The sequence below is a fragment of the Nannobrachium achirus genome (assembly GCF_963921795.1).
Source record: "Nannobrachium achirus genome assembly, chromosome: 1".
Classification (NCBI taxonomy): Eukaryota; Metazoa; Chordata; class Actinopteri; order Myctophiformes; family Myctophidae; genus Nannobrachium; species Nannobrachium achirus.
Genome location: NC_137810.1, coordinates 38306881 through 38330451, shown reverse-complemented (window position 1 = coordinate 38330451; position 23571 = coordinate 38306881). Strand labels below are relative to the sequence as shown.

The window sequence follows — 23571 nt, the reverse complement described above, 5'->3', positions numbered from 1 at the left end:
GTTAATGAAATGATCCAAAGATCAATGAGGTTACTGTGGATACATTGTTTTGTTTTTATGGAGTGTTTTTTTTTTTTTTTTAACAAGCTTTAATACTTTCTGTAGGGGCAGATGCACTTTACACTGTTAAATGGAGCTCATCACTTTACAGTCTGGACATGAGGAATTGAGGATCATACCCTTCTTATGACCATATGCCTTTTCATAGTCTGTATCAATAAGTGTTTTGTAACAGCTAGCAGACCTGGGACAAATACAGCCGTTTGTGCAAATCCGGAGCATTTTTATTATGTCTCTGCTTGGTGTATCATGTAAGAGTGTATTGCCAAAAATGGCAATAGAAAGTAAGTAAAAAAAAAAGAAACCTTAACACCATGTTGACTGTTGTAAACCCTGCCTGATTCTCTGAAACTGAATTTGCAACTACTACTCTGGTTGAATCGATACAGTACAGTAGGTTACATCAGTTGTAGTTGTATGGACACGTTCTTCTTATTAAGGTGGATACATTTTTTTGCATACAAGGGAAGTTGACAATCGATGACATCAACAATGAGAAATGCAAAAAAACACAAAAAGGCAAATATTGAACCAAAAACATTTTATTCCTCAATTTTGGATATGCAATGTTCTCTTTAATTTATAGGCACATACTGTACACATACATCAATTTATGTCCTACAGCATTTCATAGTTAATTATCAGTGAAACAAAGCAAAGTGGCCACCCTCTCCATCAGACACGAATCCTTAAAAACAGCTCTTCAACATCAATGGGTTAAATTCATAGCGGTTGGAATCGGTGAAAAAACCAAACACATCACACATGACACTTCCAACTTGCACTGGACTTACAGTGCATGCATTGCTGGCAAAATAGGAGTTCTGAAAATAAAGTATTACTACAACCCACTTTTAAAATAACCATTAAAAAATAACCATTATTCCTTGAAACAGGAATGATTGAGTTATTTTATCAAAAAAGTTACTAGTATTAAAAGTCGACAATTGCCATAGCAGCTATCTTAAAACAAACAAAAAAAGAACAAAACACACACACACACACACACACACACACACACACACACACACACACACACACACACACACACACACACACACACACACACACACACACACACACACACACACACACACACACACACACACACACACACACACACACACACACACACACACACACACACACACACACACACATCAATGAACTTGTAAACTATTATACTGTTCTGTTTGTTCAAAGGGAAGGGTCTCTGCTTATCTCCTAACATGAGGAAAGTGCAGGTAGTGCACACAGGTAGTGACAGATAAGATCAGTCACTGGTTTCAAGAAAGAAGTCAAATACAAAATGTAAATCACAGACAAATATATCTTTAGTTCCAATATTGTCCCCTTTCTGTGCTCTAGGCCATCTTCGTTTCAGGAAAAAAAAAATGACAGAAGGACATTTTTTGAGCTTGATTCACATTTCGTTGCATGAAGTCGTCATGCACCGGAAATAGCCGACGTACAAGCTCACAAAGCGTTGCCTCCGCCGTCATGCGACAGAGCATAAATTAGGCTTTACAGTGACACCTACTCTGATAAAACATTATTGCTGGGGTTAAAGTAAAATGCGTTAGGGAAGGATATTTCTGAAACGTTAAAAGGATTATTATCTATTACGTACAGGAGATCATTTGAACAAAGAATTTCTCGGACTGCATATTGCTCTTTGATTTGGCTTGTTCACAGTGCAGAAAACATAATATATCAACAAAACACCAAATAAATCAAATACAAAATAAAACGCAGAGCTTGTGATCGGACGTTCTTTGGTGATTTCCCCTGCTGCTGCTTGCTTGCCCCATCAGACCCTCAATCTGGCTCCCAGTGAGGCATATTTGCCTCTGTCACCTCAAGTTCCAGTGGGACCCACATATCCATCTACAGGGTTCCCACCCATTTTTACCAATTCATTTCCCAAACTTTTCCAGAATATTTAATTTCCACTATATAACAATAATTCAGCTCAGTCGTTTACTCCTATGCGCAATGCCCAAAGACAGGTAGTGTATGCCAGTGGTTCTCAGCCCCGAAATAATCATATTTGAACTGGGGACGCTGGCGAGCACTACGAGTTGAGGAATTTTGTATAACACGGTTCTATTGTGAAAATAGCCACTCTACATGCTGAGGCGTTGTGAGCATGTAGATCTGCTATTTAATAATAATAATAATAGCTATAATATTTGACAATTTGGCCGATGTTAAATTTGTCATTTCAGAGTTATTAACAAAATCAATAACCAAAGACAATGCATAGCTATTTTTTCCAGGACCTTCCAGGACCCTTAATCAATTCCAAAACTTTTCCAGTACTGGAAAAATATTTTTCTAATTTCAAAATATTTCCAGGAATTTCATGACCGTGGGAACCCTGCATCTATTCACACCTATCCGACGCCAGCAACATTCAAAAGGAACACACATATCTGTGATTATAAGTTACTTTCGGCCACCTCATAATATCACTATACATCTAATAGTTTGACTTTACTCCTCTGAACAATACCAGTATTTCAGTATCTCTCTCAGGGGGGATTGTCTCTTTGTTTAGATTTAGTTTGTCCTGTAATACGGCATCTACTGTACTACTCGCACCGGTAAAATGTAAGGAAAAACATAAAAAATAAAACAAAATAAAAATCAATACAACAAAGCAACAACAATGATCAATATTAATAATACCCTTCCACTTTAAAATGGTACAAAAATAGAATTGTTTTGATCCAAAAGGTCATTCAATAAATAGATAAAAATAGATAGAAAGATCTGACTGTAAGGAGGGCAGGGGGAGGAGTAGGTGTTACAATTCATCCTTAGGGTTGATGCTAAAGGCCTGGTCGAAGTTGTGCTGGTGCTGCTGGAGAGACTGGCGGTCCAACGCTTCCATCACCTCGTCTGCTTGTAATCTCTCCTGGTGTTGAGGAAGAAAAGATGGATGAGGAGGAAAGGTTGGGAAAGGGTTCAGTCAAAGTCAAACATCACTTTGAGTACAAGTGGTTTAGTTACCATCCACTTGAACCCTAGCGCCCCCTTATCCTGAAACAGTCATCAGAAATAGCTGAACGCGAGCGTTTAGATCAGCTATTTCCGGCGAAGAGATTTGGTGTGAAAGGAAACAAGAGCAGACCAAGTACAGAGCCAACTCAGGTTTTTACTTTTAGTTGCTCCACAGCGCCATTGATGGAGCTTGACATATCTTTTTTGCATTGTTCACAAGTTAATGAACAGCCCCATCTGGTGTAAAATTATCTATTGATCCATGTGTAAGCTATGTCCAGAGAAAACATAATAGTTTTGACCAAACGCGCAATATGGGAAAAGATGCAGAGCTATATCCATGTTTCTGCAGCCAGGATGAATACAATTCAATGGGCACCGGAAGTCGCTGGATGTAGTATTCCGTGAGGGAAATTGAGTTTCTTCGCTCACTCCCGGCCGCCACAGCGCAGGGGCTATCGGCTACCATGGTAACCTGTTAACACGTCACTGAACGTGACAACAGAGCAGCGGCACTTCATGGGGGTCGCTATCACGTTCACAGACGTGTTAGGCATCCCATGTGTTAATGGGTTAAGTAACAAATCTGAGTACTTCTTCTACCACTGGTGAAAACAGAGTCCTGGTGTGTGCTATGTTTACCATTTCCCTGTAGAGGGGATCCAGGGTGAACCAGAGGGCCACAGCACACCTCTGTCCCATGGTGACGGCCCTCACACCATGGGGGTTCTCCCCTCCTGAGGAGAAGCCCACCATTCGACCACACTTTGGCTTCACTGACGCCTGGAGAGAAAACACACACACACGCACGCACGCAAGCACGCGCACACGCACACACACATAGGAAAGAGAGGGAAGGAAAGAGGGGGCCAGAGGAAGGGAGGGAGGAAGCATGCAAGAGTGGAAGTGAAGGAGGGTGGAGGAAAGGGAAGCAGCAAGAGAGATAAGAAAATAAATATGTGTTTTCTTCTTTGTTTGATTTGACAATTTCTGAATAAGTCTGATGTATTATTATTACTGTTCATAAGAACCACTAACTATTAACCACTTATAGGTCCTATTTTATACTTGGTCGTATGATGTGTCACGTGGCAAAAATAGCTTGTAGATCTGCCATTTCAGTTTGTTTTGTTTTTTTTACATTTTTTCGAACTTTTTCATTAGGACATGCCCAAAATAGTGGCTCAATGTGTCAACATATTCTAAATACAAGTCACAGTGATGAATCTGTGTAGGAGAAAATAAGCTTAAACAAATATAGTACAAATATGCACACTGGTGATCTTTTACTGTACACAGGGCTAAATACGACAAGAAAGACAAATTACCGTGACTGTTTTGGCATCCATTTCCGTGAATATGAACTCTCCACCCTCAAAATCTCCATTTAGGTACAGCAGTGCACTGAAGACACAAGTAAGTAAGCACAATCAGTAACTTCCACACAGTAAACATAAAATGAAAGGCGGATATGATATGGTTTACAGTAAACCAAGTTTCAAGATGTTCGAACCACTTAAGCCCTATACTATTTATTTATTTTTTACGTTGGGTGAGAAAATACAATGTTGCACATTAAGCTAATCCTCCTGGGGACCCCCCGAAATAATGTGGGGAGTCTGGGGACCCCCAGTTTGGGAATCACTGCTCTAACCTGTAGTCTCTGTACGTGTATGCTGGAGGCTCCTTCCAGCACTCATTGGCCTCAGGGTCCAACAGACAGTTGTCAGCATGTATGGGGTGGCTGAGGTCATTCCTGTGGTCCTGTTGGCCTGCAAACAAACAAAGTCACAAACAAACAATCCCAGAGATTAAGGCCTCTAGTTTTAGTGTGGTGAATTGTACTGTTTAACGGTATGGGTTGTCAATGGTTGTCAACTGTCTTTTCAGTTCGTTTTACATAGCAGTAGAATCAGTACAGCTTGTGCCATATAGAACTAAAAAGGAGCATCTAATGTAAAAGAACAACTTGCCAACTCTGTGAGTCACATCCTACATGGTTCTCCAACTACAGGGAATAGAGATGTAATCCATGTTTTGCTAGTTAGATATGGCTCTTATCTTATGTGCATTATAAGCTTGAACATTGTCAGCAGCAACCTTGCTTAGAGACCCACATCAGTAATGCAACATCTAGTGTAATACTCAGCAATGACAGGATATTTCTTTTGCATCTGCACAGAACACAGAGAAAATACTGTGCTTATTGGCTTCTAACCACAGGCCTATAAGTAAAATATTAAACGTTAAAAACAATATTTGTTACAATGTTGCAATGGAGCTGTTGAACAGGCCTTCTCAGAATGATCTTCTGTGGTGTTAAACCCAAACAATATGTACCCAAGACATTCACCAACTTGGACAAGGCCAGTGCCTCAATTATATAAATGTATGTTGGCCAGACAAAGAAAAGCTAACATTTTGGCATATTTGGCCAAAATTGAGATTTGTTTCTTCAATATGACTTGATTGTAGGTATGCCGTGTTATCAGACTCATCAGCATTTCCTTATGAAGCACTTCTCTATCACACATAGTGTAGCCATTCGAGAGCCATGGCATATATATTAATGCTTGTAATTTTGTCAACATGAAACTTTGTCTAATACAGAACTGTGTGTGTGTGTGTGCGCGTGCATGTGTATGTATTCACCTGTGATGGCTGTCCGACACACTAGATGTGTGTAGGAGAAGTGCAGGGTGGAGTTCAGCAGGAAGTAAGACTCGACAATACCTCTGGCTCTTTCACTGACTTCATAGAAGAGACGGGCACTCCCCAGTGGTACTCTGCCCTCATACCCAAACTGAACAACAAAACAAAACCACACAATACCATTATAACATGACAGTCTCACCTCCTTGGGATTACATTCTCCAGGTATCTACAGTAAGTGCACGCACCTACTGTAATTTGCCACAAAGGCAGAATGAAAACCTCATTAAATAACCACACACTCAGCTTAAAAAGTGTATTAACGAATGTTTCAACAGAGTGGTCCTGGAATGGCATATTTTTCTAGGACTGAAAGAAGAAGTTAGCACCTTCCTGGTTCCCTATACTATCCTATGGGATTTTTGTATTGTAAGTTTTGCTTACTGCTGAAAATGAACTCTATGGCAAATTAAAGTTCATGATACATACACATGTTTTTGTAGCAAGATAATCTTCACAAATTAACACCACTATTATGATTTTTTAAGTGTTAACGTAGTAAAATGTATTGCCTAACATTAGGAAATAAATGAACCAATACCACGGTCTCATGACTGAAACATCACCCCCACGAAAACACTGCGTCTACACTGAAACGGTCCCGTAGACTGCAGTGAGAACTGCAATGGAATGCATGCTGAGATTGTCATTACTTGGACAGTAATTCTGATCATCTATCTACATGTATTATTTCTCCATGAAATGTTCAGAACACAAGAGATATTTGTTAATTGCTTTCATTAGGTACAAGGACTTATGTTTTCGATCTGAGTTGATCAGAGTAAAAACTGCTTTGGACAAGATTATGGCGGATATGTACGTGGCCTTCTGACATATGTTTGGGTTTCACCTTCCTGAAGATACTGGAAGTCCTACAGTGTGAACAACTTGTTAGAGTTGTTCCCTGTGTGGATCAACTAAAATGTGTGATTCTCCTTCTCAGAACTAGTATTTCTAGTATTAAGTTGACTTTCTGTGTAATGGCTATTGTACCTGCAGGGCTTTGAGTACAGTGGCTCCTTCAAACTTCTCGTTGGGAGTGTGTGGAGACATCTTGCCTCGGTATCCATCTCCTGCCAAGGTGATAGTCTGGAAGGCAAACATACAATACATCAAATAAAATATCTAATTACCTTCCAGTATTGAGGGCAAGTCTGGTCATTTCAGTAATCAAAAGTATAGAAAAATGATTACATAAAACAATAGTCCATCGTTAATTGAATGCCACTACATGCAAATGTGGATTTGTGATTGTGAGGTAATAATTGGGAGAATCAGTGATAATTGATTAATATAGGCTAATTCAGCTACAAATCCATACAAATACACACTGCACATGCTAAAAGCAGTAAAACAAAAGAAAGAATAAAAGTAACTCATCTGATGGACGAGAGAGATGTGCAGGAGCGACAGTGGATAAGGCAAGATACAAAATAGAAGTCTGCACACTGTAACTTTGCAAGCTCCCAGTCGACACAGATCGAAAATTCAGTGTCTTCTGTGTCGAAATGTTAATCTATAATAAAGCCTTTTCTGGAAGCTTGCAAAGTTACAGTATGCGGACTTGTATTTTGTAAAAGCCGAGAATCAACCTTTTCATCAACTGGTCACAGAAATCAGAGGAAGTACTGTACAGTAAGTCAGTGGAATCACAATTTGACAAAAGTGCACTCGCTTGTGTGCGTTCTTACATGGGCCAGGAATTTGAGGTCTGCACACTCCTCGTCAGAGATGACGTGATCCAGCAGCACCCTCTGGGTTCCATTCAGGGCAGCAGAGTTCTGCACCAGCTGCACATGGTCATACAGCAGCGGACCACCTAGGCAGATCACAGCACAACGTTGGGCGTGTTATCTTAACTGTGCTTGTGGGAAAATGTAAGCTAAAGTGAACACTGATAAATGTTGCTTCTGCTTTGAATGTCTATTAACGCCTGCGGTTGAGTAAGTTGTGGCGGGGGTACATGCAGAGTTATTTCAGCTCAGGGTGGTTGGGATGGTTGGTAAAAGGCTAAATTAATACACACTAAACAGCTATTGTTCAGGACTTGCAGAGTTCAGTGGTCCAGTGCAGAACACTGTGACTGTACAGCAGGTCCTGTTCAGTTCAGCCTGATTTATGCGTTGTTTCATGCTGGTGTCAGAGGAAGACACCAGCTTGCATTATCCATCCATCTTCAACCATTTATCCGGAAACGGGTCGCGGGGGTAACAGTTCCAACAGAGATTTCCAGGCTTCCCTCTCCAGAGCAACATTAGCAACTTCCTCCTGGGGGATCCCAAGGCGTTCAAAGGCCAGTGTGGAGATATAATCCCCCATCTGGTCCTTGGTCTGCCCCGGGGTCTCCTCCCAGTGGGACGTGCAGCGAGGACCTCCCTAGGGAGACGCTCGGGAGGCATCCGTACTAGATTAAGCATTACTGTTTGTAAATACCATTTGTCACTGTCGGGCGGATGTCCAAAACCATTACTTTTCTGGAATTGAAACAAAGCCTGTGTTCCAATGGGTCCAAAGTACTTAGTCACACGCTCTTAATACTTTTCATTGTTTAAATAAATATTTATACAACCCACAAGCAGACTTAACCACTTTCAACCTGACATCCCTCCTTTATCGGAGATACTATATAGGAGACTAGGATTGATGTTTGCACTGTACACGGTACCTTCTCTGTTTTGTAAGGAAGCTATGGTATTGTTCTTCTTCTCTGAAATTGGAACGTACTCCATCCAGCCGTCTGTACCAGAGGGGATCCTGGGAAAGTAAAGAGCATAAATTATAACGCACAACATTGGGAACACACAATACACTTTCACTCTAGTTGGGAATCAATTCATTATTTGATTGATTAACCATCTGTATTTAGTCACCCATTAAAGAATTATGAAATAAGACCTTTTCAGTATTTATGTTGTCCACACCTAGCTAAGATGTACAGTACGGTAAATGTGAAGAGAAAATATATTTTTCCAAATCCAGTTTACCTGTTTGAGTGCTCTCTTCCACCTGTGCCACTCCAGTATTGCTACAACAGAACACATCATTGATACTTTAAAGGCATGTATTCAATATGCAATTAATGAATTAATTCATAATTTATTCATTTCTCAAAGTTGTCTAGTGTCAGTTAATGGTGTACACAGTCTGTATTGCAAGCAGCACAGGTCTCTGTATGACCAGTAGGTGGTGCTGTTAACTGTCAATGCGGTGAGTTCTGCAGGCTGTTCCAAACACCTGTTCCACTGCTCTGGGTCTGATCTCAGCTCCCTGGCTCATTAAGGCTGCTAGTGGCCCAGCATGAGCTCTGCTCTGGATTTAAGAAATGGGTGACAAAATTCCAAATAACTGTAATGATGTAACTTCCTTCTGCTTGTGAGAAAGGCTGAGACAGTGACTCACTTACTTGGTCTTGCAGTTACAACTCCCAGTTGACAAAATTATACCTTCCATATAAATGCCTATTGTATAACATAACTTCCTCTTGTCTGTAAGCAAAACCGTTACAGTGAGGCATTGCTTTAATAGTAGCTGACAGTGTCGAGGGTGTTGGCATCTCAAAACTATTTAAAGGCCAATTTTGAGCATATATTCCCAATAAACAATTAGATGACACACCGTCTTTGGGTTTTGGGCTAAAACGAGAGCATGCTGTTACTAATACCCACCCTATATTAAACGGTTTGAAACCGATAGTTCCATTTGTTGATTATTACTGACTGTCTGAGCCGCATTCGAAGCCAATGTTAAATACTCTATAGAACGATTTCGTGAGCGACACCCTGTAAAGGGTGCCGCCCACGATTTCTGCGGTGTAAACCGTGTAAACAGTAGTGTAAAGTAATGTGTAGCCTTAAGTACTGTACTTAAGTACAATTTTGAGTATTTGTACTTTACTTGAGTATTTCTCATTTTTAATAATTTTACTTTTACTCCACCACAGGCTGCAGAAATGGCTGCGGCGCATGTGTCGTTCAGGAAACTGGTCTATAAACACATGATTACAGTAATACTGCACCAAACACATTATTCTAAATGTCAGATTTTGTCATTAGTTTTTTGGCGTACAGGCTGAGAACCACACTGGTTCAGAGATTTTAGAACAGCTACTGCACAGGTGTTTTAGGCAATCTGCTCCATGTTGTGTCAAACAATGCTCCTTATATTAGCTGTTCTAAACTCACTGTATACCACAGCCTCTTGGGACTTATATTGCTTTATGCTACACTTCTAATCTACAGGGGAAAGGGGTACATTTGCAGTTATATATTGTTTTACTCACCCCCTCTACAAACTCCACCCCCATGGTGTCACTGCCAATCATGAGCAGCTTCAGCTCCTGCTTGTGACGCCTCAGGTACCACGCTGCCTTCTGCGGGTATGCACACAACATCGCAACATTAGGACGCATTCTGAGACACTTATTCCACTGCTTCTCAGTGTGGGGACTGGGGACCCCCACAGGTCCCCACACTGGGGGGTCTCCAGACAAATTATTGATAGTTATGATTTTACTGTGTAGATTCGAGTCCCACAGATACATATCCAATCAAATGGGTCAAATATTTGAATTTCTTCAGAAAACTTAGGGTCAGGATTTAGAATGCATTTTTATAAACAGCATAACTCCATTTTTACATTTTCGAGTTTTCTACCTGTAGAGAGACATGGGAAAGAGACAGCTCAGAGAAGAGTTCACATACAGTATTATGCCAAGATCATGAGGTGGAATTAAAAACCAGTGTCTATTGTTAAGTATTTTGAATAGGCTGCACCCACATCAGCAGCAACTCCCAAAACAAACCGTCTTCCCTTACTGCACGAGGGGAACCTTATCCTCAACGATTCCTTGCTCTAGTAAAGGCAACCAAACAGACTTTTCCTCAATCTATCCTCTTCTCCTCGCCTCAGTGCCAGGGTTAATGGAGTGTGGTGCCCTTTCTTCTCCCTTTCTGTCTGCCCGCCTGGCGTTTCTCACACTGAGCTCCTTGCTATGGTGTTTCCTGCCAGGCCTGAGAACAGGAGGCTGCTGGCAGTGAGGCGAAGCCTGGCGTTTCCCAAGTATTTAAAATGCTATACGGTAGCAAGGACTGCTTTCCCGGGCTTGCGTTAAACTTTAGTCATCCTTTAACGCAGGGGTCTTCAACGTTTTCAGGCCAAGGACCCCTTAGTTGAGAGAGATGAAGCAGGGACCCCCCCACAACCTGTTCATAGATTCTATATAGTTTCATTGTTTGACAGCACAATCATCAGTGTATTTTGGATTCATGTCAATTTGTGTTTTCAGATATTTAACCACTTGAACAGTCATTAGCTAATAAACTTGACCTTTCACTCTGCACTTAGTCTGCTCTTTTTTACCCTAAATCTCTTTGACAAAAATAGCCGATCTACAAGCTCACAACGCCTTGCAGCGTGAGGTGTTGTGAGCTTGTAGAACTGCAATTTTTGGCTAAAGTTCTGAGAATATGGACACCAGGGTTCAAGTGGTTAGAAAAAAGAAATCACACAAAGATTTGGATTTGCTTTAATGGTTAAAGGATGACTTCACCCATTTTCAATCTATCTTCATATAATTGGTCCTCACTAACGCTCACGATTAAATTAAAACAAAAACTAAATTCTACTCTGTCTCATAGGAGGGCTGTGGACGGTTCAGATACTCACCTACCAGTGACATCATCATTAGGTAGGAAGGCAGGAGCAGTGCTAACCACTCCTACATCTGGCTTTGTATGGTTGTACATTTAGTACATGTATGTTTGTCTGGTTGTACATACAGTACATGTATGTCCCACATTTGACTCATTGGCCAAGCTTCGCAGGACGCGTAATACAATTAACTCATAAAAAGCACCGCTCACTTCACTGGGTGTGATTTTCTTTTATTAACACATGAACAATAACTTCCATCATAGCTTGCTAACTTTCCAGGAATAGTAAGCCTTTTTCTTAGGAGTGTGTGTGTGTGTGTGTGTGTGTGTGTGTGTGTGTGTGTGTGTGTGTGTGTGTGTGTGTGTGTGTGTGTGTGTGTGCAGCCAGTATGCATGTGTGCCTGAGAGGCAGGGCGACAGGGAAAGCATGCATGCATGCGTGTATGGTACCGTTTGTGTGTGTGTGTGTGTGTGTGGGTGTGGGTATACTGTACATACAATCGTTCGTTGTGTGTGCACGTGGCTATACTGTACATACAATCGCTCGTTGTGTGTGCACGTGTGTGTGTTTGTGTAAGAGGTGGTGGCGGGGTGGAGGGAAGTGGAGGTCGTTCCAGCGAGCGCAGGCCGATGATCGTGAATGTTATGAAACCCGAGCAGCCAGTAGCATTTTTGTGGCAACGGGGTGAAGAAAACGTGCTCCCTTTTCCAGCCTCCTTTTAATACAAACAGTCCTCAAATTGTTCCGACCAATTTCTGTGGCCATTCTAAAATGCACCACCCACACACGCACACGCACACTCACTCATACCCCCCACACACACTCACAGTCCCCCAGTAAGTAGGATTTTGATTGTCAAGGAGGTCGGTCTGGGACATGTCAAATGAGGTGCCTATGGTTGGAAGTAGAGGATAGGATACACGCAAGCACATGCACACACACGCACACACGCACACGCACACGCACACACACACACACACACACACACACACACGCACACACACACACACACACACACACACACACACACACACACACAGCCCATATTCACACCGGCCCTTTGGGAGGAATCTTTCTAAGACTGGGTTTTCTAGGAAAAGGAGAGCCGAACAAGAGACTGCTTGACTTCAGAGGTAGGCTGGGTCGAAGACAGACAACGTCTCTTGTGCCTAAAAATAAAATGTGCTGGTAATTCTGTCCATTACCCCTAATGCCCATATTTCCACCCGCATTTTACCGACAACATTTCTATAAACTGGCACTCTACAAGACTATAATAAGTCACTTTGTTAGGATTACTGGGGGGAGGTGATTTGTTCGATGAAATAATGATGATGTGGCATCATGAATCACAGTGGCAGAGCAATATTGGCTTAATAAACCCAGTTGGAGGGAGATCATGTCAGAATGAGAGTCAAGTCCTCTGAGGCTGCTTTCTGGCAAGTAACAATAGCGCATTTGTCCAAAGTATATACAGTAAACAGCATGCTGCCTCTTAGCTCTTCAACCATCCACTCTCCTCTCTCTCTACTCTCCTTCACGGCATGGCAACTTCTTTCATACAAGAAAGCCGTGTGTGCAGCAGTGAAAATACAATACAATAAATTCAATCTACAGCTTTTATCGGCTATTTATATTCCTTTAAATTGCATTTTTAAATTTTAATTTGGACATACAATGTTTCCACCCAACACCGACGATATGTGAGTGCACATTACTTTTGTACTTGTTGATGCTTAGTTCTTTGTTTTTCTGTGCAGCACTTTTGCTGTTTTTAAATGTGCTAAATAAATAAAGTTTGATTTGATTTCATCCATCCATCCATGTGTCTGACCTCTCGTGGGTGGCCCTGGTGTCCCAGCACCTCCCTGTAGTAATCCACGTTGTCCGTCATGAACTCATCTCCCTCATGGAACAGCAGGTAGGACAGAGCACACTGCAACGCCTCCTCCATGTGACCCACTGTATGGACAGAGACATGGAGAGAGAGAGAGAGAGAGAGAGAGAGAGAGAGAGAGAGAGAGAGAGAGAGAGAGAGAGAGAGAGAGAGAGAGAGAGAGAGAGAGAGAGAGAGAGAGAGAGGGTTTAGTTCACCCCATTAAGATCTGAGGCCGATTCTACACGTTCAAGATAGCAGATGTACACGCTTGTGCTTGTATAAGTCTAAAGAATTTTTCAATAGCCAAAGAAATCTAAAATTAAATCTTTAATGGGTTAAAAGCAAAAAAGAAGGAGATCAGGGAAAAACACAGCTAAGCCTTTCTTGAGACTTATTTCCATTGTTGTGGTCCTCTCACAAGCAAGTAATATAATAGTTAAAAGCACTCTACAACACCAAACAAACGACAGTGATAGATAAAACAATCTACCCCTGGACATTTGACCCTTTCTAAAGGAACCTTTGTAGAAGGTAGAAGAGAGAGATGGTAGAAGACAATAAGGGATATGAGGTGAGGACCAGAGATAAGGACAGAGGGAGACCCACAGGCAGGGAGGGAAGCAGAAATGGAGAGAGGAGGAGGAGAGTGTTGAAGTAGTAGACTAGACAGACGGAGGTGGAGAGAGGGGGATGTGAGGTGAATACAAAGAGATTAGGTGAGAAATGATGATGGAATGAAAACCGGCTGGTTTCAAATCACGGCTTACTTATGAACACAAGGAGCTGTCATCACACCTGACTGATGCCCACTAATCTGACTGTCAGGAGTTAAAGTAGCACTCAAGATTCACGTCTACAGATCTACCTACGACCTGAGTTAAAGTAGCACTCAAGATTCACGTCTACAGATCTACCTAAGACCTGATCTGTGTGTGTGTGTGTGTGTGTGTGTGTGTGTGTGCGTGCGTGCGTGCGTGCGTGCGTGCGTGCGTGCGTGCGTGCGTGCGTGCGTGCGTGCGTGTGCTGAGGAAATCTATCGCGGCTGACATTCCAAGAGCATTACCACAACGGAGCATGAGATGTGGCTGGTTGAGATAGTGGAAACAGACACACACGCACGTTTCTCCCTCTTCTTTCACCACTGGCCTGTGGTCGTCAGGTTGAGAGTGTTGGCAGTGAGACAGTGTTGCATGTCAAGAGTGAGGCCCTCCTACAATGATTTAAATCCTGTCCTGTCTACCTTCAATATATGACGTCTCTTCTGGGCAACAGGTAGACACACACACACACAGGCCCTTACAAAGATATATTGTACTTCCATGCACCTTTTTCCATGATACTGTACATATACTCTCTGTAGGTCTCTCATGTTCATATGCTTTTCTAGCTTGTAAAGGAGAGGGGCTAACCAAAGATTTCCTGTCTTGGCTGAGTCTTTTAGACAGCACATGAGCTGCGGTCAGAGTGTCTGCTGGGCTTTCCAGCTCCCTTTAAGTCTGAGGGATTTCAGCTCACTAAACCAGAGAAAACATCATTGTGGACTTGACCACATTAACCCCGGCATCCCTATATTGGCCAACTTTTCAAAATGTCAAACATTTTCAGAGGTGATTTTCAAATAAAAATGTGTAATATATCGTCGTTGTCGGGTGGAAACCTTTATGTCCAAAACCTTTCATTTTTTATTATTATAAAAAAGTGAAAATAGATGATCTACAAGTACACAATGCGAGGCGTTGTGTACTTGTATATCAGCTATTTTCGCAACTTTTGTGCAACACTCTTGTATGATGAAGTAGGGCTTTGATTTAGAAAAAAAAACATACACTTTGAAACTTGGAAGTACAAGGTTTCTGCCTGACATTGACGATATATTTATTTTATTACAAAATAGAAAGAAAAGCAGATCTAGACAAAGTATATAGCCTAGGCCTATTGTGGGGCACGAGCATCGAACTACAGGGGGATGAGTGGCTTTATCATAGATTATTTTCTGGTTCATTGCACAGGACAGGTAAAGACGTGAGCGGAAAGTAAGGCAATGACAGGTGACACGTGACTTAAGACAGACTCCAACCCAGAACACTGGGCCGTCGGTCATGTTCTAATGCATAAAGGCTAATGGATGGAACAAACGGAACATTATTTAACACACCCATAAATTCCCACACACAAAGTTTTTATACCATGACCCCATTTTATGGGGAAACATTCTGGCAACCCCAAACACTTGATTTATAACGCAAATTTCAAAGTTGAGAAGGAAAGAAATATTTGTTAAAAAATGAAAAGACGATTACTGATAAAAACGATTACTAACAAGCCACTGTATCAATATTTTAGAAATATTTGTATTTGTCTTTGTTTTTAACAGTGATGGACGTGTCTGAACGATGAAAGCAGGATGTGCAGACGCTTCCCTCATAGGGCAGATTTAACAGGTATTAGAGAGCATCTGGGATATCGTAAACCCACACAAAACTGCATGTTAAGCCTTTGTGAAGTAGTGTTTCAGTTTTATAGCGACCATCGTGTACAGCCAAAGACATGCGCACAGTATCCAGATTCCAGACACACCGTTTTGTGACTATAACTATTGTGAGGACAACAATACTAACCACATTCACCCCAGGACCCATATAAACCTAAACTTAAACTGTAACCTTAATCTACACCTAATTATAACGTGAGGACCACTTTCCTCCTTCTATTCCTTGTGAGGACTTCTTATGGTCCTCATAAAGATAGCAGAACAAGAGCACGCACGCACGCGCACACACACACACACGCACGCACGCACGCACGCACGCACGCACGCACGCACGCACACACACACACACACACACACACACACACACACACACCTGGACGCTGTAGCAAAGTGTTTGCACAGATCCTGTGATCCACTTGACTTTAGACTTTATGAGAGCCACATGCTTACAGGTCATTAAGTATAATCTTATGATCTCACAGAGATTCAACACAATGGCGTTTTAACAACAGCCTGTGTTGTACTGCCAGCACCCTCTTCTGCACTAAGTCACACACACACGCACACGCACGCACACACACACACACACACACACACACACACACACACACACACACACACAGATAAGATAATGACTTAAAGGGATATTATTTCAACATCGTCTACTCCAGGCTTTTGTGAGAACCTCTGACAGTTTTTATCAGACACCCCTCCTTCCTATACAAACCCATTGTAACATCAAACTCCCTTTCATGATAAGATTCATCGAAACACCCATCCTTGGTTCTGGTGCCCTCCTAAGACGTGAGGGCACTATTATAAAAGGGCACTACTATAGAAAAAAAAACTACTAAAAACAAAATGGGGAAAATGAAAAGAAATACAAATACAATAAAACAATTTGATAAAATACATGAAGAAAGTCACCAGAACCAAGGACGGGTGTTTTTGATGAATCCATCATGGTTAAAATGGAGTTTGAAGTTACAATGGGTTTGTATAGGAAGGAGGTTGTGTCTGATAAAATGAATGGGGGGGGGGGGGGGGGTGTCACAAAAGCCTGAGTAGATGATAACATTACCCACATTCGTTTTTCAAAATGAAATAACCTATAAAAGAAATTGGGTGTGGTGTACTGTCCTGTCTGTAGCGCTCTTTTTGGTTGTGTATGATAATGAGTGCACAGGGTGGTGCACCCTAAATGGATGTGTTCATGCTTTGTATCTGCTGTCATACTAAAGGTATCATGTTCCATAACCTCAAAATAATATTGTGTGTCGTCTTCTGCACACACACATGCATGTGCATGTGTGCGTGTGTATGAGAGAGAGAGACACGGTGTGTGTGTGTGTGTGTGTGTGTGTGTGTGTGCGCGCGCGTGCGTGCGTGCACGTGCGTGCGTGCGTGTGTCTCTTACCCTGAAAGTAGGCAAACTGCAGGTAGTCATAGTGCAGGGGCAGGAAGTTTTCCATGGGGGAGAGTCGTCCGGGTCGCGTGGCCAGATCTCTCACACACTCATGCTCACAGTGAAGAACCTGAGTGAAGTGGTCTGCAACGAGATGGAAGTGATCCATGTGTTACTTCAAGGTGCTCTATGGCAGAGGTTCTCAAAAAATGTCATGTCAATTAAGACACCTAAATTGACATGTATCTCAGAAGGTTCTTACTGAAAATGTTCAAAATCTGCATTGAAATACAACACATTAACCCATTATATACAATTGTTTCTAATATAATGTTATTTTCATGCCTGCTATAACGTTAGACAAGTTCTGGCATCCGGCATATTTGGTGGTTATTTCATTCATAGTTTTACTTTTCGGTCCCTTTTGAGTAAATTGGCCATCCCGTTTTTTTTTTAAATATCTTACATCAGTAACTGGCCTACATTGCAGGTGCAGTGGCCCCAGGTCCCCTTACTGGCTGTTTACATTATAATTAGCTATATTTATATTACAGTTAGCCCAGTGCACTGCCGGGACTCTGTGTGGTGTGGTGCTAATTTAACACACCATATGATGTGGTCTCACGCCAACAGCCATTAACCACGGACTGTCGATGAGCTCATCTGTGTGATGTCATCTCAGGGGGAAAGGGAATGCAATGATATACTGCACAGTCCTCTTATTGGATAGCAGCAGGCACTTGACTTGCAATGGGATACATTCAAAAACTGACAAAAAAAAAGAGAGCGAGATTTACATTATAGGCCATTATCCAGTGTAATGGAAACCAACAGTGGCTCAGCTAGTTAACTGCTGCACAGTGACAACATTGTGTCATTAGTATTACCCTTCTGATATAACTGGCTCCTTCTACAACAGCCCCTGTTTGGAACAGTGAACTATTAGGCCATGTCTGAACACTGGAGTGAGGAAAAGAGACTTTGGAGCTGGCGAGTGCTGATACTTTGATGTTAAATTGGGTGCAAAATGGCAAAAACTCCTGTCGATATCGCATTTAGACCAAAATGAAATGAAATGGCCTGGGATGCTGGCGCAGCACTGCAGCCTGACAGCATGTCACGGGTTAGAGTCCCGACAGCCTTTGCTGTCACTCCCCACTCCTCTCTCTCCCCCATTTCCTGTCAACCTACTGTATCAATAAAGGCATAAAAGCCAAAAATAAAAAACAAAACCAAAAATCTTTAAAAATAAAATGAAATTTCAGGAAGATATCAGAGAGGAAGTCCATGAGTCTGATTTTCCAGTGGTATATTGTGTTGAGTGTATGTTTTTATTATGGGGAGATTTCAGTTTCATTTTAATAATGTAAGTAATAATGTAATAAGTGCCCAAGGCATTAGAGACCGCTCCATAGCACATTGTTATACAGCTAAGAGAAAACAATGCCGTCCCCCCCCCTTTCCAAAACTCAGAAGTCAAAATAGAATTTGTGGAAAATGACATTTGAATTGAGTCTACAGCAGGGATACTTAAATAGCTGAACCTGGGGGCCACATTACAAATGGCAAGGGGTCAGTTGATAAAATGACAACTTTATAATAATTGATAACTTCTATCTTTCATTTGGTGCTTTATATTGTTCATCTTGACAACTGACGCTGTTTTCTGGCATTAAACATAGTGGCATTGAATTAGCATGAGATGGTAAAATGCAAGCTAAAACATTCATTATGTATTTTTTTTAAGTTTCTCTTTTTTTAATGATTGATTGTTTGTTTGATTGATTGATTGGTGGGCCAATCAAAATTGTGCCACGGGCCGGGAAGTGGCCCGCGGGACTGAGTTTGAGTATCACTGGTCTACAGTATAAACTAAATAAACCAAACCCAGCATCATGTCCTACAGTATGGCCATCAGGTAGATCATAAGGTACTTGAACTGGTAATTGTGGTCTCCTTTTGACAGAGACAGATTGCCATATAAACATGGAATCTAGCCGTTTGTTGTTTTCCCCACAAAGTTTACCTTGACTCTAGAGGTAGCCTTTGTAGGAAACAACATTGATGAGGTGAACCAAACGGAACAGCCGCAGGCTCAGCTTCACAACTGCTGCATCAAAAACGTAGATCAAAACATGCTAACTATAAACAGCTATTAACTGTTCCCTTAGTAACAACCCAGTGCTTTTACGAGGGCCCACATTTGGAGAAATGCGATGTTTTGTGTTGAAAACGCAAACTGAAAACAAAGTGAACCTAATGGAAAACAGACAGTGGAAGTGGGCAGTCCTGATCTGTATCAAATTAAACAGACATGATATCATTGTCACGATCGTAACATACTGTAGATCACAAGTACATCTACTATAAATTGTACGGAGTGCAGGAACTTTGTCTCCGTATTGTTCTTTGGAGGGAGGATAAATCACGAGTTTGTTCATCTATCAGGAGACTGATTTCACAGTAAACTGTTATCGCCCCCTCTAGTCTCATCCAGCAGACTAGTTGAATGCATGATTGATGCGCGTGTTTGTTAACGTGTGCACTGAATTGGTTTTTTTTATGGGCACATGTGCTCGAGTGTCTGCATGAAAATATCTACGATTGGTTGTACGTGCCGTGCGTGCGTGCATCCACATGCCTGAGTGTGGGAGTACAGTGAGGTCAAGTTTAAGTGGCCACAGCAGACAGCACCACTCGTTCCAAGAGAGAACTGTGCTCTCTCCAGGAACCAGAAAGGGTGAACTATGTCATCCTAGAACCACGCACAGCAGCAAAAGGGACCTGGTTTCTCAAATCTCAAAACCATCATAGATTAAACACAGAGATTTAAGCCAATGTACAAGGAAGTTTTCATACAAAAATGTATTTTTTCCCTCATACAGCATAAATAACAGACTACATTCAGCTGAAGAAAAAACATACATACGCCTCCTTTGGCCAAATAAACTCTATCTGTCATCACATATTCTCGGCCGCAGTGGGCTTACAGAAAATAATCCCTTGATTAGAAGTCAAATAAAGCCAGGCCAAGAATGAGTTACCCAATTTTCACTCACTGGGCAAAAAGACCAAGAATCCCTAGATATCGTTGCCCGAATATTACCAGATACAAGTCATGTATGATGATATCCGGATTGGATACTCTCCGAACAGCAAGTGAAATACATTTCATGTTCGGAGCATATCGAACCCCCATTATGGGACCACTTTATTCTTGCTAGAATATGGAGTTAATCTTTATCCCGGATACTGTATACGACCACATGCCATATTCGGAAAATAACTCTAATCCCTGTCTAAAATATCTCATCAGAAATGGACAGCTGTCATTTCTGGAAATGATTCTTAACTCATATCCAATGTCAAGATATTGTACATATATGACCACTATCCATATTTCAAGTCCAAACACCAGAAGTATCTTAAATCCATATATTGTATTGATATGACCTGTAACTATATATGTGCTGATATCCAGATTGGATACTCTCCGAACAGCAAGTGAAATACATTTCATGTTCGGAGCATATCGAACCCCCGATATGGGACCACTTTATTCTTGCTAGAATATGGAGTTAATCTTTTCCCAGATACTGTATACGACCACATGCCATATTCTGAAAATAACTCCAGGCAGTGTCTAAAATATCTCATCAGAAATGGACAGTTGTCATTTCTGGAGATGAGTCATAACTCATATCCAATGTATTGATACAACCTCTAACCATATTTTAAGTTCAAACGCCAGGTGTATTTTAGCTCAGGATACTGTATTGATACGACCTGTGACCATGTTTCAAGTCCAAACACTGGGTGTTTGTTAGCTCAGGATACTGTCTTGATACGACCTGTGACCATATTTCAAGTCCAAACACCAGATATATTTTAGCTCAGGATACTGTATTGATATGACCTGTGACCATATTTCAAATCCAAACACTTGGTGTATTTTAGCTCAGGATTCTGTATTGATACAACCTGTAACCATATATGAAGTCCAAACACAGGGTGTATTTTAGCTCAGGATACTTTATTGATACGGCCTGTAACCATATATGAAGTCCAAACACAGGGTGTATTTTAGCTCAGGATTCTGTACTGATACGACCTATAACCATATATGACGTCCAAACACAGGGTGTATTTTAGCTCAGGATACTTTATTGATACGGCCAGTAACCATATATGAAGTCCAAACACAGGGTGTATTTTAGCTCAGGATTCTGTACTGATACGACCTATAACCATATATGAAGTACAAACACAGGGTGTATTTTAGCTCAGGATACTTTATTGATACGGCTTGTAACCATATATGAAGTCCAAACACAGGGTGTATTTTAGCTCAGGATTCTGTACTGATACGACCTATAACCATATATGAAGTCCAAACACGGGGTGTATTTTAGCTCAGGATTCTGTACTGATACGGCCTATAACCATACATGAAGTCCAAACACGGGGTGTATTTTAGCTCAGGATTCTGTACTGATACGGCCTATAACCATACATGAAGTCCAAACACGGGGTGTATTTTAGCTCAGGATTCTGTACTGATACGGCCTGTGACCATATATGAAGTCCAAACACGGGGTGTATTTATCTCAGGATTCTGTACTGATACGACCTGTAACCATATATTAAGTCCTCTTCAAATATAAAATAGGGGCTAAAACCCTCCTAAGAGCACCTAAATTATGGAAAAACAAGTGTACAAATGGTAAAAGTAAAATGAGCTAAAACCTCCTTAAAAGAAACATTTCTCAATTACTGAAAAACAAGGGTGCATGTGGTAAAACTTTTGAACACTGGTGGTTGAAAGAGTGGAAAAAAGAAAAAGGACGAGGAGAACAAAAAATAAAAGAATAAAAATAAAAAACACCAGAACACCCTTGATTGGCTGTGTTCAAAACTGCAATCCCAGGTTTTTCATTTACTCTGGCAGCCAAATCCAGCATGAATCAGATCTGGGCCACATCCAGATTGGAATCCAATTGGTTTTAATGGTCACATGATGTTAATACCGATTGGATTCCAATCTGGATGTGGCACAGATCTGATTAAGGACAGTGTAAAACAAAAGGGTACAGGTGGTAAATACTGTAAAATAAATAGAACACATCCAATTCTTACTTAACACACTCCAGGTAGGTAAGAACACTATTTGAAACAGGTCAGTGTTGGACAGAATAAACATATCAGAACCAAAAGCATGAACAGAACACCACCGTTAATTGGCACTGTGCAAACTATAATCCCATGTTTCCAGAAGATGGCATGAATGGTTCCCGTTCTTCCATAGCTTGTTCTGGTTATTCTGGTTCAAATCTGCTGCTGAGCCAATGAAACAAAGCCATGGGAATCTGAACAGGAAACATTTATGCCCCTTCTAAAAACCCAAGAGTACAGTTGTACACAGAGCCTATAACAAGCCTTACTAAGTCCCAGAGGTGTCCTCCTCACTCTGCTGCAGGTAGATCTGCTTGCCCTCGGCAGGAGGGGGGGCTCTTCTTGTGAACTGTCCACGATAGGTGTGAACATGGGTGGACCTGGGCTGCACAACCTTCTTCCCATTGTCATCCAGGACCTTCTGACAGTCCGCCATTTTTGGACAGCCGTGATGAGCGCCACTTTTGTGATTTGATTTTGAAAACAGTTTTGTCCTTGTCACTGACGAAATTGGCGACTGCACCGCTGAGGTATAGCTGGTCCTCTTTGGACAGTATCTTCTGTCCAACACCGACCTGTTTCTTGAAGAGCTGTGTAACAGATGGGAAGAGGAGGTTAGACTCAACATGTTCTATTCACCCATTCTGGTCAAAAGGAAAACCTTTGATATGGGGCCCCCAGTTTTGCCTTGTCTGCTTATGATAAGCAATTTTAGGCTTGTTGCCTCAACCAGGCCGAAGGCATAGGGAGACAATGTTTTTGCTACTGGTTGTCCGTTTTCACTATAACTCCACTGAATAAACATTGTTCAAACATACTACCTAGAGGCCAAGGAAAAACCCTTGCCCTGGATTGTGTAAAATATTTGCCATTGATTTCTGTCTAGACCAGAGCTCCATTCTAAAGTTAGTTGGTGTTACAAAAAACATTGTGCAGCAGGTTGTACATGTAAAGACAAAACAGACCTACAATGAAAATAATTTAACTTGGCAAAAACAATATATATTTTTTTAATTTGCATACTGTGTGTGTTTGCGCCATCGTGTGACCTTCATGCGTGACAGCATATTGGGTTGTGCATATATTTTACAGTAGTCTCTGAACATCAAAACCACTGAGGACATCCCTAAAGCCCCTTTTCCCACCAAACATATTTTAAAACGCAGCGTTGGAACAAGTGGAAAAGCGCCAAAA

The 23571-nt window shown here is 41.4% G+C and overlaps 1 protein-coding gene across 1 annotated transcript in view; it reads right to left on the bottom strand.

Annotated features, from left to right (window-relative positions):
• Positions 1-2342: 2342 nt before the first annotated feature.
• The window catches only part of p3h2 (prolyl 3-hydroxylase 2), a 106263-nt gene continuing 85034 nt past the window's right edge, over positions 2343-23571 (bottom strand). The window contains exons 5-16 of the mRNA XM_080733859.1: positions 17218-17349; positions 13265-13392; positions 10058-10147; positions 8763-8803; positions 8444-8532; positions 7470-7597; positions 6772-6867; positions 5719-5869; positions 4721-4838; positions 4395-4470; positions 3709-3849; positions 2343-2980 (exon numbers count right to left, since the gene is read on the bottom strand). Coding sequence (XP_080589985.1) covers positions 2870-2980; positions 3709-3849; positions 4395-4470; positions 4721-4838; positions 5719-5869; positions 6772-6867; positions 7470-7597; positions 8444-8532; positions 8763-8803; positions 10058-10147; positions 13265-13392; positions 17218-17349 — 1301 coding nt within the window. The 3' untranslated portion in view covers positions 2343-2869. The remainder of the gene's footprint in view (positions 2981-3708; positions 3850-4394; positions 4471-4720; positions 4839-5718; positions 5870-6771; positions 6868-7469; positions 7598-8443; positions 8533-8762; positions 8804-10057; positions 10148-13264; positions 13393-17217; positions 17350-23571) is intronic.